Raw genomic sequence first — 14,097 nt, 5'->3', positions numbered from 1 at the left:
GGATGCAGCACTCTTAAAATTGCAAAGCTTCTGAAGTGTGATCATCGAACAATCAAGAGTTTCATTCAAAATAGTCAACAGGTTCGCAAGAAGCGTGTGGAAAAACCAAGGCGCAAAATAACTGCCCATGAACTGAGAAAAGTCAAGCGTGCAGCTGCCAAGATGCCACTTGCCACCAGTTTGGCTATATTTCAGAGCTGCAACATCACTGGAGTGCCCAAAAGCACAAGGTGTGCAATACTCAGAGACATGGCCAAGGTAAGAAAGGCTGAAAGACAACCACCACTGAACAAGACACACAAGCTGAAACGTCAAGACTGGGCCAAGAAATATCTCAAGACTGATTTTTCTAAGGTTTTATGGACTGATGAAATGAGAGTGAGTCTTGATGGGCCAGATGAATGGGCCCTTGGCTGGATTGGTAAAGGGCAGAGAGCTCCAGTCCGACTCCCGCCAGCAAGGTGGAGGTGGAGTACTGGTTTGGGCTGGTATCATCAAAGATCAGCTTGTGGGGCCTTTTCGGGTTGAGGATGGAGTCAAGCTCAACTCCCAGTCCTACTGCCAGTTTCTGGAAGACACCTTCTTCAAGCAGTGGTACAGGAAGAAGTCTGCATCCTTCAAGAAAAACATGATTTTCATGCAGGACAATGCTCCATCACACGCGTCCAAGTACTCCACAGCGTGGCTGGCAAGAAAGGGTATAAAAGAAAAAAATCTAATGACATGGCCTCCTTGTTCACCTGATCTGAACCCCATTGAGAACCTGTGGTCCATCATCAAATGTGAGATTTACAAGGAGGGAAAACAGTACACCTCTCTGAACAGTGTCTGGGAGGCTGTGGTTGCTGCTGCACGCAATGTTGATGGTGAACAGATCAAAACACTGACAGAATCCATGGATGGCAGGCTTTTGAGTGTCCTTGCAAAGAAAGGTGGCTATATTGGTCACTGATTTGTTTTTGTTTTTGAATGTCAGAAATGTATATTTGTGAATGTTGAGATGTTATATTGGTTTCACTGGTAAAAATAAATAATTGAAATGGGTATATATTTGTTTTTTGTTAAGTTGCCTAATAATTATGCACAGTAATAGTCACCTGCACACACAGATATCCCCCTAAAATAGCTATAACTAAAAACAAACTAAAAACTACTTCCAAAACTATTCAGCTTTGATATTAATTAGTTTTTTGGGTTCATTGAGAACATGGTTGTTATTCAATAATAAAATTAATCCTCAAAAATACAACTTGCCTAATAATTCTGCACTCCCTGTAGAATAAGTTTTGATTGTTCATCGCAGATTTATTTACCTTGCTTAAACTTTTGTATGATAAACTCCATGTGATCCAAAGGGCTGCGGAAAGTCCCTGGATGATCCAGTGCCTCCTCTGTGATAGAGTTCAAAATCTACAGAGATAAAGAGAGATGATGTGTGGTAAATGGAAATTATTCTGGTACATATATTACATGACAGCATTCACCAAATTAGACTGGACATCCACACGGATGGAGAAAAAAACACTCACAAAAGTTAAATGGTTCCCCAACCTGCCCACCTTCCTAATCTTTATAAAAAGTATTTTGAAGGCAATCAATAACATCCAGAGATAGTTTTCATAACAATTATGGTAGATGCAGTTAGAATTTCAAGTACTCCATTTTCTTGGTCATGATAATAAATTCAGCAAATGTTATATACCAAAACGTATGCACAGTGTGGGTGTGAATAAAACAATCTACATTAGCTAGGCTAAAACAGTTCTATACTACTGATTGAAAACACTTTTTTAACCAAGTTGAAAAACAGGCGAGTTATGGAGTCCAGTCTATAGTGCTACAGGCAAGTGAACGGGTTTCCCACATGTAAGAAGTTAAAGGGACAGTAAACACCTTGTAATTACAATATATTTTATACTTTGCTGCTAAAGAATAACATCAGCCAAGTAACATTTTTAAAACAAACAATTTTTTCTGTAATAATCTTTCAATAGCCACTCCACTCACGATTTGACTTATTTGGAGAAGCCAGTCTGGGCTTCAGTCTGCAGACAACAGAGCTAACCACGGTCATAACATTAGTATAAAATGATTTATCTGCGGTTATCAGTTGAAGCCAATTAGGTACAGATATGTAGAAGAGTTAGCCTTGATAAGTCAGCAGGTGCATTTCATGTTCTGAGTAATAGGAATTGCTCAATTTTAAGAGCAAAATTACATGAAAAGGGGGCAAAATAAAAAATGCAAATATATTGCAAACTTGTTTCATTATGCATAAATAAACATATACAAAGCTCAAGGTGTTTACTTTTTTAAAGGGAGATAGAGCAAATGGGTTAACTCACAGTAAAAGTAAACTCCAGAGCAGCTGTGTGCTGTTGGGAGCTGAGAGACGAGAGAGATGAGATAGAGAGATATGAGAGACATGAGATAGAGAGATATGAGAGAGAAGGAGAAGAGATAGAGCTAAGAGAGTGGGAGAGATAGCCACCAATCACCAGCTAGCCCTATTGCTGCTCCAGAGCCCACCTCGGCATGCATTTCAACAATGGATACTAAGAGAAAATGTAAATGTGATAACTGAAGCAAACTAAGAGGTCCATAAAAACTGCATGCTCTATCTAAACTATAAAAATGTAATTGTGGCTTTTATGCTCCTTTAAGGATATTGACTCTTCTGCTCATAAAGGGCTAGATTACGAGTGGCGTGCTAAGTGTTACGCAAAGCAAAAACAAAAATTTTGCTTACCTGATAAATTTCTTTCTTTCCGGGCATGGAGTCCACGACCTTCATTCCAATTACTAGTGGGATATTCAACTCCTGGCCAGCAGAAGGAGGCAAAGAGCACCCCAGCAAAGCTGTTAAGTGTAACTTCCCTTATCCAAAATCCCCAGTCATTCAGCCAAAGGAAAATGGAAAAAGAAGAAACACAAAAAAGGTATAGAGGTGCAAGAGGTTTACTAAAAGAAAACTGCCAAATTATAATTAAACAGAGGGTGGGGTTGTAGACTCTCCATAACCGTAAAGAAAGACATTTATCAGGTAAGCATACATTTTGTTTTCTTTCCTATGGCATGGAGATTCCACAACTTCATTCCAATTACTAGTGGGAAGGGAACCAATACCCAAGCTAGAGGACACAGAATGAAAAGGGAGGGAGAACAAGGCAGGAGAACCTAAACAGAAGGCATCACCGCTTGTATAACCTCTCTCCCAAAAGAGGTCTCAGCCGAGGCAAAAGTAGCAAATTTGTAGAATTTGGAAAAAGTATGCAAAGAGGAAAATGTTTACCACCTTGCAAATCTGTTCCACAGAAGCTTCATTTTTGAAAGCCCAAGATGAGGAGACAGCCCTAGTGGAATGAGTCGTAATTATCTCAGGAGGCTGCTGTCCAGCTCTCTCATAAGCTAAACCAATAATACTTCTTAACCAGAGGGAAAGAGTAGTAGAAGTGGCCTTCTGACCTTTACATTTTCCAGAGAAAACAACAAAATGGTAAAATTTTAGAGCATGCACAACATCCAGGTTATGCAAAAGACATTCCTTATGGGAAGGAGGATTAGAAAAAAAAAGAAGGAACAACAATTTCCTGATTAATGTTTCGATCTGACACAACCTTAGGTAGAAAACCCAACTGAGTACGAAGGACCGCCTTATCTGCATGAAAAATAAGGTACAGGGAAATCACACTGCAGAGTCGAAAGCTTAGAAACTCTGTGAGCGGAAGAAATAGCAAGAAACAAAAAACCTTCCAACAAGATGCATCAGCTCAAACGGAGCCTGCTGCAAAACTTTAAGAACGAGGATCTGGTTCGTTGACCTGGTGAAGATGTCATCTCTTCCACCATGAAGGTTACCACTGAGGAAGGACCTTCTAATTCAGAGTCCATTCCTCCATCCATATCTGGATTCTCTGAAGCTGAATGCTTGGAGAAGGAACACCTAGTTTTGACTAGATGTGGTTTTTCTGAGGCGGTCATTGATACGTCTGGCAGATTTGGCAGATGTTCAAGCTTTTGTTCAGGCCCTGGTCAGAATCAGGCCTGTGTTTAAAGCTGTTGCTCCTCCTTTGTATAAGTGCTGAGAGGTGAGAGAGAGGAGGCATTGTACAGTGATACTTTATAGGCCGAAACACGTTTGTGCTACAATTATATTCTTGTATTCACTTTATAGTGCTGTTCTTGCCTCTGTCACCTGAAGAGGCAATAAAAGCGCACGAGTCTGTGCGCAGAAAATCCTGAACTGCCAGTCTAATTTTACACAACCACATTGCTAACGAACTTCTTAATAGAGAGTTAGAAAAGAAAAAGCCTTTTTTTTTAATGTGCACTAAACACTAAATTCTTCTCAAGGGCAGATAGTCTTTAACATTCGTTTTAAAAATAAAAATGAATAAAATTACATAGAGTCGTATTCTCTCTAGCCAGCCTCATAAGACAAGGGAATACAATTAACCTAACTCCATAATACCTCCTTATAGATTAAGTGCCTGCATAGTTGCCCAAGAATAAATCCCTGAATAAAAGGGATTATCATGTCTCAAATAAAGTCCACTAAGTATTAACCCTTGAAGTGCTGACCTTCAAACCTAGAAAGCAAGAGCACTTACCTGTGGATCCAGCTTCAGGGCAGGAACAGCTTCTTAGGTGTGATAGACACTCCACTCTCTATCAGGGACCTTCAGAAAAAGAAAGAACAGAGTAACCAACCCTGGCTTTCTATAAAGGGGTAGCAATAATTTTGGAAAAAAAGCAAAGACAACCTTGCCGCTTTCTAACTGCTAAGAGCCACCATTACTCTTACTAAAGAGATTGACATGGACACAGCATAGCCCCAAACCTTGCTTGCAGGGAAAAGTACCCTTAAAGGATTAAATATCTTCAGACACCATCTTCACACATCCTCCATTGACAAAGGAAAAAAAAAAATGACTGGGGATTATGGATAAGGGAAGTTACACTTGACAGCTTTGCTGGGGTGCTCTTTGTCTCCTCCTGCTGGCCAGGATTTGAATATCCCACTAGTAATTGGAATGAGGTTGTGGACTCTCCATGCCATAGGAAAGAAAAGGGGTTTATGGAGGCTATTTACTATTGAAACAAACAAATAAAGGGGACTTTCATTCATGAAGTATAAGATATTTCATGTAGAAAGCTCCTTTATTTGATTCAATCGATCACTGTTTTTACCTTGTGCAGCAGCCCACGGCAAAAAAAAATATGGCTAAGAGGTGACGTTTTCACCTCTTAGCCAATAGCCGTGCGGTAAATCCGGCTTGGCGCCCATGGGAGCCGGATTTACCGCATGGCTATTGGCTAAGAGGTGAAAACGTTAGCTATTAGACAAATTTTTTTTTGCTGTGGGCTGCTGTACAAGGTAAAAACAGCGATCAATTGAATCAAATAAAGGAGCTTTCTACATGAAATATCTTATACTTCATGAATGAAAGTCCCCTTTATTTGTTTCAATAGTAAATCCTAGTGTTTGTAAACCGCTAGGATTTACTTTCACTTTAACTATATTTCTCGACTCTCTCCTCTCTTGAATCTCTTTTTTTACCCTCTCCGTTCTCTCTCAGGCCACTTTCTTTTCCTTCTCTCATATCTCTTCACTCTTTTTCTCCATTCTTTCTTAACTCTACCATCCTCTCCACTTTTATTTTCACTCTCTCTGCCCCGGTTTATAACAGTCTAAGCACTAATGGGATCCCAATAGCCCTATAGGAATAACATATCCTTGCACTTTCATGGATATATAATATCCCTTTAGATAATAGTTTTATTACATAGCACAAAATGTGTGTTTGTTAGTGTTGCAATAGGAATGAACATTCTGCAAATAAAATGTGCTAACTTTGCTACTTACAACATGCCACCAGACTTCAGACTTAAGATTCACTAACTAACTTTCACTCGCCACTGTTAAATTTCGACTCACCTATATATATATATATATATATATATATATATATATATATATATATATATATATATATATACATATACATATACACACATACATATATATATATATACACACACACATACACACACACAGTATATTTATATATATAAATAATATATATTTTTTTACACAAAGGTACAAGAAGCGATATGCATAACCTTATTTTATCTACCTGCAACACAGAATACCATGTTAAAATAGACCACATTAAATTCAATTTAATATATATTAAATTATCAAAAAATGTGGAGCAAAAATTTTTATTATAAAAAGTGAAAAACGATGGCGGTTTCCGGTGGGAGGAGCTGTTCAGGAGTGCAAGCTGAGGCTGGCGTGCTGCACTGAGAACGGACAGCCCTTTACATCTCGCTCCTGTAGCCATTTCTCCCGTTGCTGGTGTGAATAGCACCCTAGGGAGTGGGGCAAATTCATCCAGGCCCAGGCAGGGAAACCGCAAAAGACTTTATCAACGGCTTTCAGTCTGAGCCGCAACTTCACTGTGGTATGGAAATGGTGAAAAAAGGCTAAATAAAATTCCAAAGCTGGTGCCTAAAGTCAATATCTACACTTACCGTACAGAGCGCAAGGTCCTAGCTGTCAGTGGCAGTGTCCGGTGAGCTACGGGAGTTTTGGAGTGCTGGAGCCTTGCAGCGTATTGACCGGTGGACGGAGCTGTTGTGGAGCCGAGAAGAGAGCCGGGCCCGCTGTGGGGTGGATATACCTCCTAGGGCACGTGGGGTGAGACAAAATTCGCCGGGCCATTCCAGGTCCTGGTATCGGATAGCGGCTGGGTACAGCAAAAGAGAAGTACTGACCAATCCGGAGCCTGCATCAAGGTCGAGCCTCCCTAACCTTCCAATAGGGAGCGGAGGTGTGTAAAGATTGTGACGTCACACGAGAGCAGCGTACGACTTATCTAGGCGGAAGAGAAGATCCGCAGGTTCCAGTTGAATTTGCTGCATAAACACTAAGCTTGATGGACAGCGGGAACTCTGTAAGTGTTTAACCCTTCTGAGCCCACGGGGTTGGGTGGCCCTTGATACATAGCCACATTTACTGGGCAAAGTAGAGGCCCCGGTGCTATTACAGGGAAAGTGGATCCAGTGCCCCTGCTACTGTTTGCCTCAAGGGAACTTGCCTGGAAGAGGGGTCTTGTCTGGTGGTAACTTATCGTTCTACACTGGTTGTTGGTGTTTTTCTCTAACCTATTACATCTTGCTGTAAGTTTCAGGCAGCTAATGCTGTAAATGAACTTTATCATATCACTGAAGAGCAAGTCACAGAACTTTCTTTCTCCCCTCAGGAGTGAGGGTTAGAACTGTAATTGGAAGCCCCTAACAGTATCTGTGGAAGGGGGAAATAAGATCAGAAAGGGAAGGAAAAGAAGGAAGAGAAGGAGGAAAAAAATAAAGAAATTTTTTTTTTCTTGCTTGTTATACATAACTGATATTTTCTGTATTAAACTGAGACATAGAGAGATAGATAGCTGGATTAAAAACTGTCCTAAACTGATTAGAAGATCAAGCTAAATGTTATTATCTAAGGGGAAAGTATTGAGAATATTTCATTGTTCTGAGTTAGCCTGCTTGTGTATACCTAGTCATTTGTTGCAAACGTGGTGATATGTATCTTTACAGTATATAAATGTTAATGCGACATTTTTTTGTATTTCTCCTTTAAGTAGGCTAGCGCCCGAATGAAGGTAATTAATTCTGGGCGTGTAAATCTAGATTAATCTAGTTTATAAGCATCTTGGAAATAGAAATTAAGTCGATATTATAAGGAAGGTGGACAGCCTCTGTGTATGCTATATCTGTATTAAGAGGACAAATTTATTAGTAATATAAGGAAGTAAAGCTAACTGGATAAGGTAATAGTTACATCACAGGCTTCTATGCACTTTTATGCACTAAAAACACTACTAAAATAACACTATTTTGATTATTTTTGTCTTACACCAAATTTTGATAATATAATATTATAATAAAAAAATAAAAAAAGGAGGGGGGTGGGAGGGGCTTTGGAGTTAGCCAGTCTAGGTTACGGGTTGCTAGTTTTATGGGTTTGAGATAGCCATCTATAGGCTATTGTTTGCAATTTTTGTGAGTCTTCACTTTAATGTGCACTTGATTTGTTTTTTTTTTGTTTTTCTCTCTGTTGGTATATCTTTAATGGAAAAATTTATCACCCAGGTGAACTCTAAATCACCCAAAATGCCTGTAAAAGCAAAAGATAAAAGAACTAAAATATCAGATACTAGTATAGATAGTTCAATAGAAGTTAACAAAACGTCCTCTGAGTCACAAACATTGGTTTTACAGTTAACAGAGGTGTTTTCTCCACAATTTGAAGCCATTAAGAAAGAGCTAGGGACTATTTCTTCTGAATTAGTCGCGTTATTTTCCGAAGTTAGGCAGTTTGCAACCAGGTTAACAGAGGCTGAAACTAGAATCTCTGAAATAGAGGATATATCCCATATACATAAAGATTTAATTCAGAAACAAGAATCTAAAATTAAAAATATGCAGATACGCCTGGAGGACCTTGAAGATCGCTCCAGGCGCAATAATATTAGGATAGTAGGCCTCCCAGAAACACCAGAGTATGAAGATCTAATGAAATTTACGTCAATCACATTACCACAAGCATTAGGGATGTCCCCCCAGTTGTTACCCTTGGCGATAGAGCGAGCGCATAGGTTGGGCCCAAAGAAACCTGGTATGGATGGAGTCCCGAGGAACAGAATCTGTGTTTTCAAATTGCTAAAATTTCAAGATAAAATTGAAATACTGAAATTATTTAAAAAAAATGATCCTCCTATCTTTGGAAAATGCAGGATTCTGTTGTTCCAGGACTTCTCCTTTGAGACCTCCTCTAAAAGAAAATTAATGGCACCTTATTGTACGCAACTAATAAACAAAGGGATAAGAGCTCGATTAGTTTACCCGGCACGTATAATTGTAGAAGATAAAGGCGCTAAATATGTTTTTGATACGGTGGCAGATGTTAAAAAATTTATAGAGACAGGGTAATTTTTAGAATACATATAAGGAAAAGCTGTGCTATATTGTGCCCTTTTTTCCAATGAATAGGTATCTTATGCTAAATAGATATGGTGAAGTTGTTATATTGTATTTTATGCGTTTCTGTTTTTGTGTGCTGTTTTCTTTTTTTGTTTTTTTTTCGTTTTTTTTTTCTCTCTTCCTCTCTCCACTTGCCCATTCCCCTTTCCCTATCAGCGTGCTGCAGGGGTTCCCCCGCCATCTATGTACTAATCCTAAATTTGTTAATTTTTTAAAAACGTTGTGGCAGCATTATTATAAGGAGAATTTAAGCTACTGGTATAAACCAGAAATTTTCTGGGAAGCTTTCAAAGCAGTTATGCGGGGAGAGATCCAAGCATATGTGAGTATAAGAAAGAAAAAGAACAAAGCAAGAGAGATTCAAATTATACACCAAGTTAAGAACTCTTATAGAAAATATTGTGCATATCCGACAGCGGCTAATTGGGGAAAATATACAGACAATAGAAAGGAAAGAGACCTCTTCCTAAAACAAAAATTAGTAGAAGAAGAGACAAAGATCAACTTACACTTTAGAGGGGTCCACGGTTGCGCTGCAAAATATTTGGCTAGACTGACTAAAGCGAGAAAAAAGAAAAATCTTATTTTATCTATTCAATCGGATAAAGGTAGAGTCATTGAGACTAAGGGAATTATAGAAACTTTCCACACATATTATCAACAGCTTTATGCTGAAATTGAAACAGATAATGTGAAACAAGAGTTGTTCTGGAAATTGATAAAAGTACCTAAAATATCCGGTGACGATCTAACGCTAATTAATGCTCCAATCTCTTTGGAAGAAATCAGCAAAGCAATAGACAACTTGAAACTGAATAAAGCAGCAGGTCCTGATGGACTCCCTGCGGAGCTTTACAGATGTCTAAATAAAGAGATACTCTTAATATTAGAAAAACTTTTTAATTTTTATTTTTGTACACAGTGTTCTATTTCTAGCTTTTTTTCGGCTGCAAATATTTCACTTATCCTAAAAAAGGATAAAAACGCAGATGATCCAGCCTCATATAGGCCAATCTCAGTTTTAAATATAGATTATAAAATACTAATGTCTATTATTTCAGCTAGGTTATCTACCTGTTTGCACAAAATTATTCATCCAGATCAAACTGGATTTATGGTGGGTAGAAACCCATCTAAAAATATCCGTAAATTGGTTAATTTTTTGGACTATGCGTGGAATGTGGATAAGGGTAAACAGACACCGTTATGGAGGGATGCTGCTATCCTCTCCCTGGATGCGGTCAAAGCATTCGACTCGATTGTATGGGAGTATCTATTTCGGGCATTAAACCAGTTTGGATTTAAAGGGGAATTTATGCAATTTATTTGTAGAATATATCATAACCCTATATCTTGTATTTTGATTAATGGGGCTCTATCTCCGAAAATAATATTACAAAGAGGAACAAGACAGGGGTGTCCCCTGTCCCCGTTACTCTTTAACATTGCATTGGAACCGCTAGCAATACGTTTTAGAGAAGTCTTAGCTGGAGTATCGGTTGGTACTCAGGCTCTTAAAACACTGCTTTATGCGGATGATGTATTACTATTCCTGGCAAATATACAACAATCTATTCCAGCGATTCTTCAAACGTTAGAAATATTTAGCTCTTTTTCGGGGTATAGGATAAATTTAGAAAAGAGTGAACTAATGTGCTTAGATAATATTCAGACAGCAGGACTTAATAGTCCCTTTAAACAAGTGGATGCCATTAAATATCTAGGTTTAGTATTGCATAAAAATCCCAGCTTCTGGTATAAAGCCAATTATGAGCTACTATTTCAAAAAATTAGGTCAGATTTACATTTGTGGGCAGTGTTTCCACTCCCATTGACAGCGCGCGTTAACTTGATCAAATCCATTATCTTTCCCCGATTGTTGTATCCATTACAGAACTTGCCGCTATTTATTTTAAACAAAGATTTGAAATTAATTAACACCCTCTTTTCCAAATTCATTTGGAATAATAAAAAGCCTCAAATTGCCTTGGAAAGATTAATGCAAAAGACGGACGTAGCAGGGCTTGCGCTGCCTAATGTTAAACTTTATAATTTAGCCGCTATGGTTAAAATTGCAATAGATTGGATTGCAGGATCTAGCATAGTATCATCTGAAGAAATGGAAGCGTTTTTAATTGCCCCATTTTCTTTAAAAGCTATTATTCACTCCCCAATACAGAAGCTGCCGCAGAATATTAGCCGTCTCATCTCTATCAAAAATATTGTATATGCTTGGCATAAATTTTGTACTATTTTAGATTTGGATTTCTCGGTTTCTGAGTTTCTTCCTATTTTAGGCAATCGGAGTTTTCTTCCAGGGTTATATCATAAAATATTTAAAGATTGGGCTGGAAAAGGCTTGCAATATGTAAAACAAGTACTTGATGAAAACTATCAAATGGCTTCAGCAGAAGATATTTTTAGTAAATATGGGCTTGCCAGGTCTGATCTATTTGGTTATTTCCAAATTCGGCACTTCATTGCAGCACAGAAGTGGCGTGCTCCGACCACAACGGTCTGGGCGGACATCAAGCTATGTATACAAAAATTCACTAGAGGAGACTCGTCAATCTCTTTAATATATGACATTTTGTTGAGCAAACAGAGTCAGCTCATTAAGGACAGGTTATGTAAATCGTGGGCTGTTATAACCTCTTCAGTGGAGCATGAAACAATTAAGCAGAGTTTTGACTGCTTGTATAAGTGTAAAGTCCCAATAGCCTGGAAAGAATCGCACATGAAAATGATTAATAATTTCTATCTCTCACCATGGAAAATATCTAGATTTTATCCTTTGCTAACTAATCTATGTCCGCGATGTGCGCATGGCAAGGCAGATTTACTCCATATGTTTTGGACATGCCCTAAAGTCAGACAACTGTGGCTGAAAATTATTTTTTGGTTTAATAAATTATATAAAGTAACAATAGCTCTAGCCGCGATAGATATTTTTTTTCTCCTTCCACCAAATAAGGTTATTAATTATAACACTATAAATAGTTTAAATACAATTATATTAGCAGTTAGACATTGTATATTGAAAAACTGGAAATCTAAGAGGGTGCCCGCTCTAACTTTGGTCTTTAAAATTTTACAAAATCAATTAGTGTTCGAATCATATCATCTTTACGATGCTGCAGAGAAAAAAAATTCAGAAATTTTTGTGGAGATGGTCCCCGGTTATATTATCCTATTTCATTGCAAAAGTTGATTCTCTCCCCCTTCCTATCCTCTGTGAGTTTTGCAGAATTGACCCTACTGAATGTCTTTCCGCATAGCTGGCTGGAGCGGCCAGGTGAGAGGTCTCGGGCGAGGGCCTTGTAGTGGTGCTGGGGGGAGGTTGTGGGGGGGGGGGAGAGAGAATTTTTTTTTTTTTCCTGTTGTTCGTATATTTTCAAGTTCTAAGTGGAGACATTTATAATAAATATAGGGATGAAGTGGGAGCTGTGTCTCCCCTAATTCATGGTTGTTTCGGAGCTGCGACTCCACCAATTATTTCCTTTTCTTTTTTTCTTTTTTTTTTTTGTATTATCATGTTGTAGATTTGAAAAAAAAATCTGCGGTGTATCTACTAAACTGTTTGTTGTCATGGGAGCTGTGTCTCCAGCAAAACATTTTTTTTTTTTGCCTTTTTTTTGTTGTTTGTGAATTTGTTTGATGCTGAAAAATTCTGATAAATAAAGATATAAAAAAAAAAAAAAGTGAAAAACAGATTAGAAATGCTGGTGGTGGTACCTATAAAGTAACTCATAAGCATTAAAAACTATTATAAGGTACTGTATGTTTGTCGAGGCATCTGTTTTTCCTCATAAATCAACTAACCCTAGATTTGATATTATACTTTTTCTGTTTTTAATGCATCAAATATTAATTACATGAGACTTATTTAGAAGAGATTAAATTATTATGAAGAAAGGATTTGATACTTTTATGTAACCTAGGGTCACTGGTCTTATTTGCCCTTTTCTTACTACTAAAATTGCAAGTGTGGAGTTACTGCTGTTTACAGTTATCTTCTTTGCAATTGACCATTTTAATTTAAACATAAATTAATTAACCAGTTCCTCTACACAGATCATGACAGTGCACAGTCAATAAATGCTGCACCTACCGATTTCACAGTAATGCTGGGAAAAAATCCATTAATTACGACATGAAGTGAATCCTTGAGCATAGAGGTTCGAAACTTCTCCAGCAGGTTCCTTTTGGAGCCTAATCCATAGAGAATAATGTTGAAACCAAGGCTAGAATTTAGAGCAAAATAAAGAACAATCATAAGTGATGTAAGATTAAGCCCATGTTCTAAACAGTATAACAAGCATAAGGAAAATAATTATGTACTAGGGATTTGAAAATATTTGGAATTCAGAATTTACAAATATTTACAAAAATTGCTGCAGTCTGAGGCAATTGGCTCATTTCAGCATCAGATTTATTAGAGTAAAAGTACAACACACCTGATCTGGATTTGCACAGACATTTGAAATGAGCCAGTTACAGCAGACGACAGCCAATTCCAAATATTTACATATATCTGCTATGTACTAATATTTTCTTTTTTTTTTTTAAACTTTGTTTATTAAACATTAGGGAATGTCATATTCATACACAACAGTAATGATATTACAATCAAAGAAGACTTCATCACTGGTTTGAGTCCAGTTGTTCAGTATTGCCAAAGAGTGTCTCTGTGTACTTGAATACAAATCTTACTTGGTCAAATAAAAAAAAACAACATACTTAGTTCATCCAGTACATTTAGCTTTAAAACATCCCCTACTACTTTTCTATTTTTCTTCCCTTTCCCCCCTCCCAACTCCTCCACTGCCTCTTGTCCTTCTCCAATTCTTCATAAGGAATTCCCACAACAAAACCCTCCATATTGACCTGATTGTATTATTTTCTTTTTTATGCATTGCTTAGCTTATTTTAATTATCATTTTTTTTTTTAAGTTCTAAACATTCCAGCAGTAGCTTTAAAAAGATGATTACTGAATACAAGTAGTATTTAATTAACCATAATATTCTCTTGGCTTCCACTTCCAATCT

General features: G+C 37.6%; 1 protein-coding gene across 1 annotated transcript in view; it reads right to left on the bottom strand.

The window, feature by feature from the left end:
- ORC2 (origin recognition complex subunit 2) overlaps positions 1–14,097 on the bottom strand; it is a 152,806-nt gene that overhangs the window by 121,714 nt on the left and 16,995 nt on the right. Inside the window, exons 10-11 of the mRNA XM_053698709.1 lie at positions 13,160–13,292; positions 1,314–1,410 (exon numbers count right to left, since the gene is read on the bottom strand). Of these exons, the coding sequence (XP_053554684.1) occupies positions 1,314–1,410; positions 13,160–13,292 (230 nt within the window). The remainder of the gene's footprint in view (positions 1–1,313; positions 1,411–13,159; positions 13,293–14,097) is intronic.

This window comes from Bombina bombina, chromosome 1, assembly GCF_027579735.1.
Source record: "Bombina bombina isolate aBomBom1 chromosome 1, aBomBom1.pri, whole genome shotgun sequence".
Classification (NCBI taxonomy): domain Eukaryota; kingdom Metazoa; phylum Chordata; class Amphibia; order Anura; family Bombinatoridae; genus Bombina; species Bombina bombina.
Note: the sequence above shows the minus strand (reverse complement) of the source record. Positions and strands in the feature narration are given on the sequence as shown.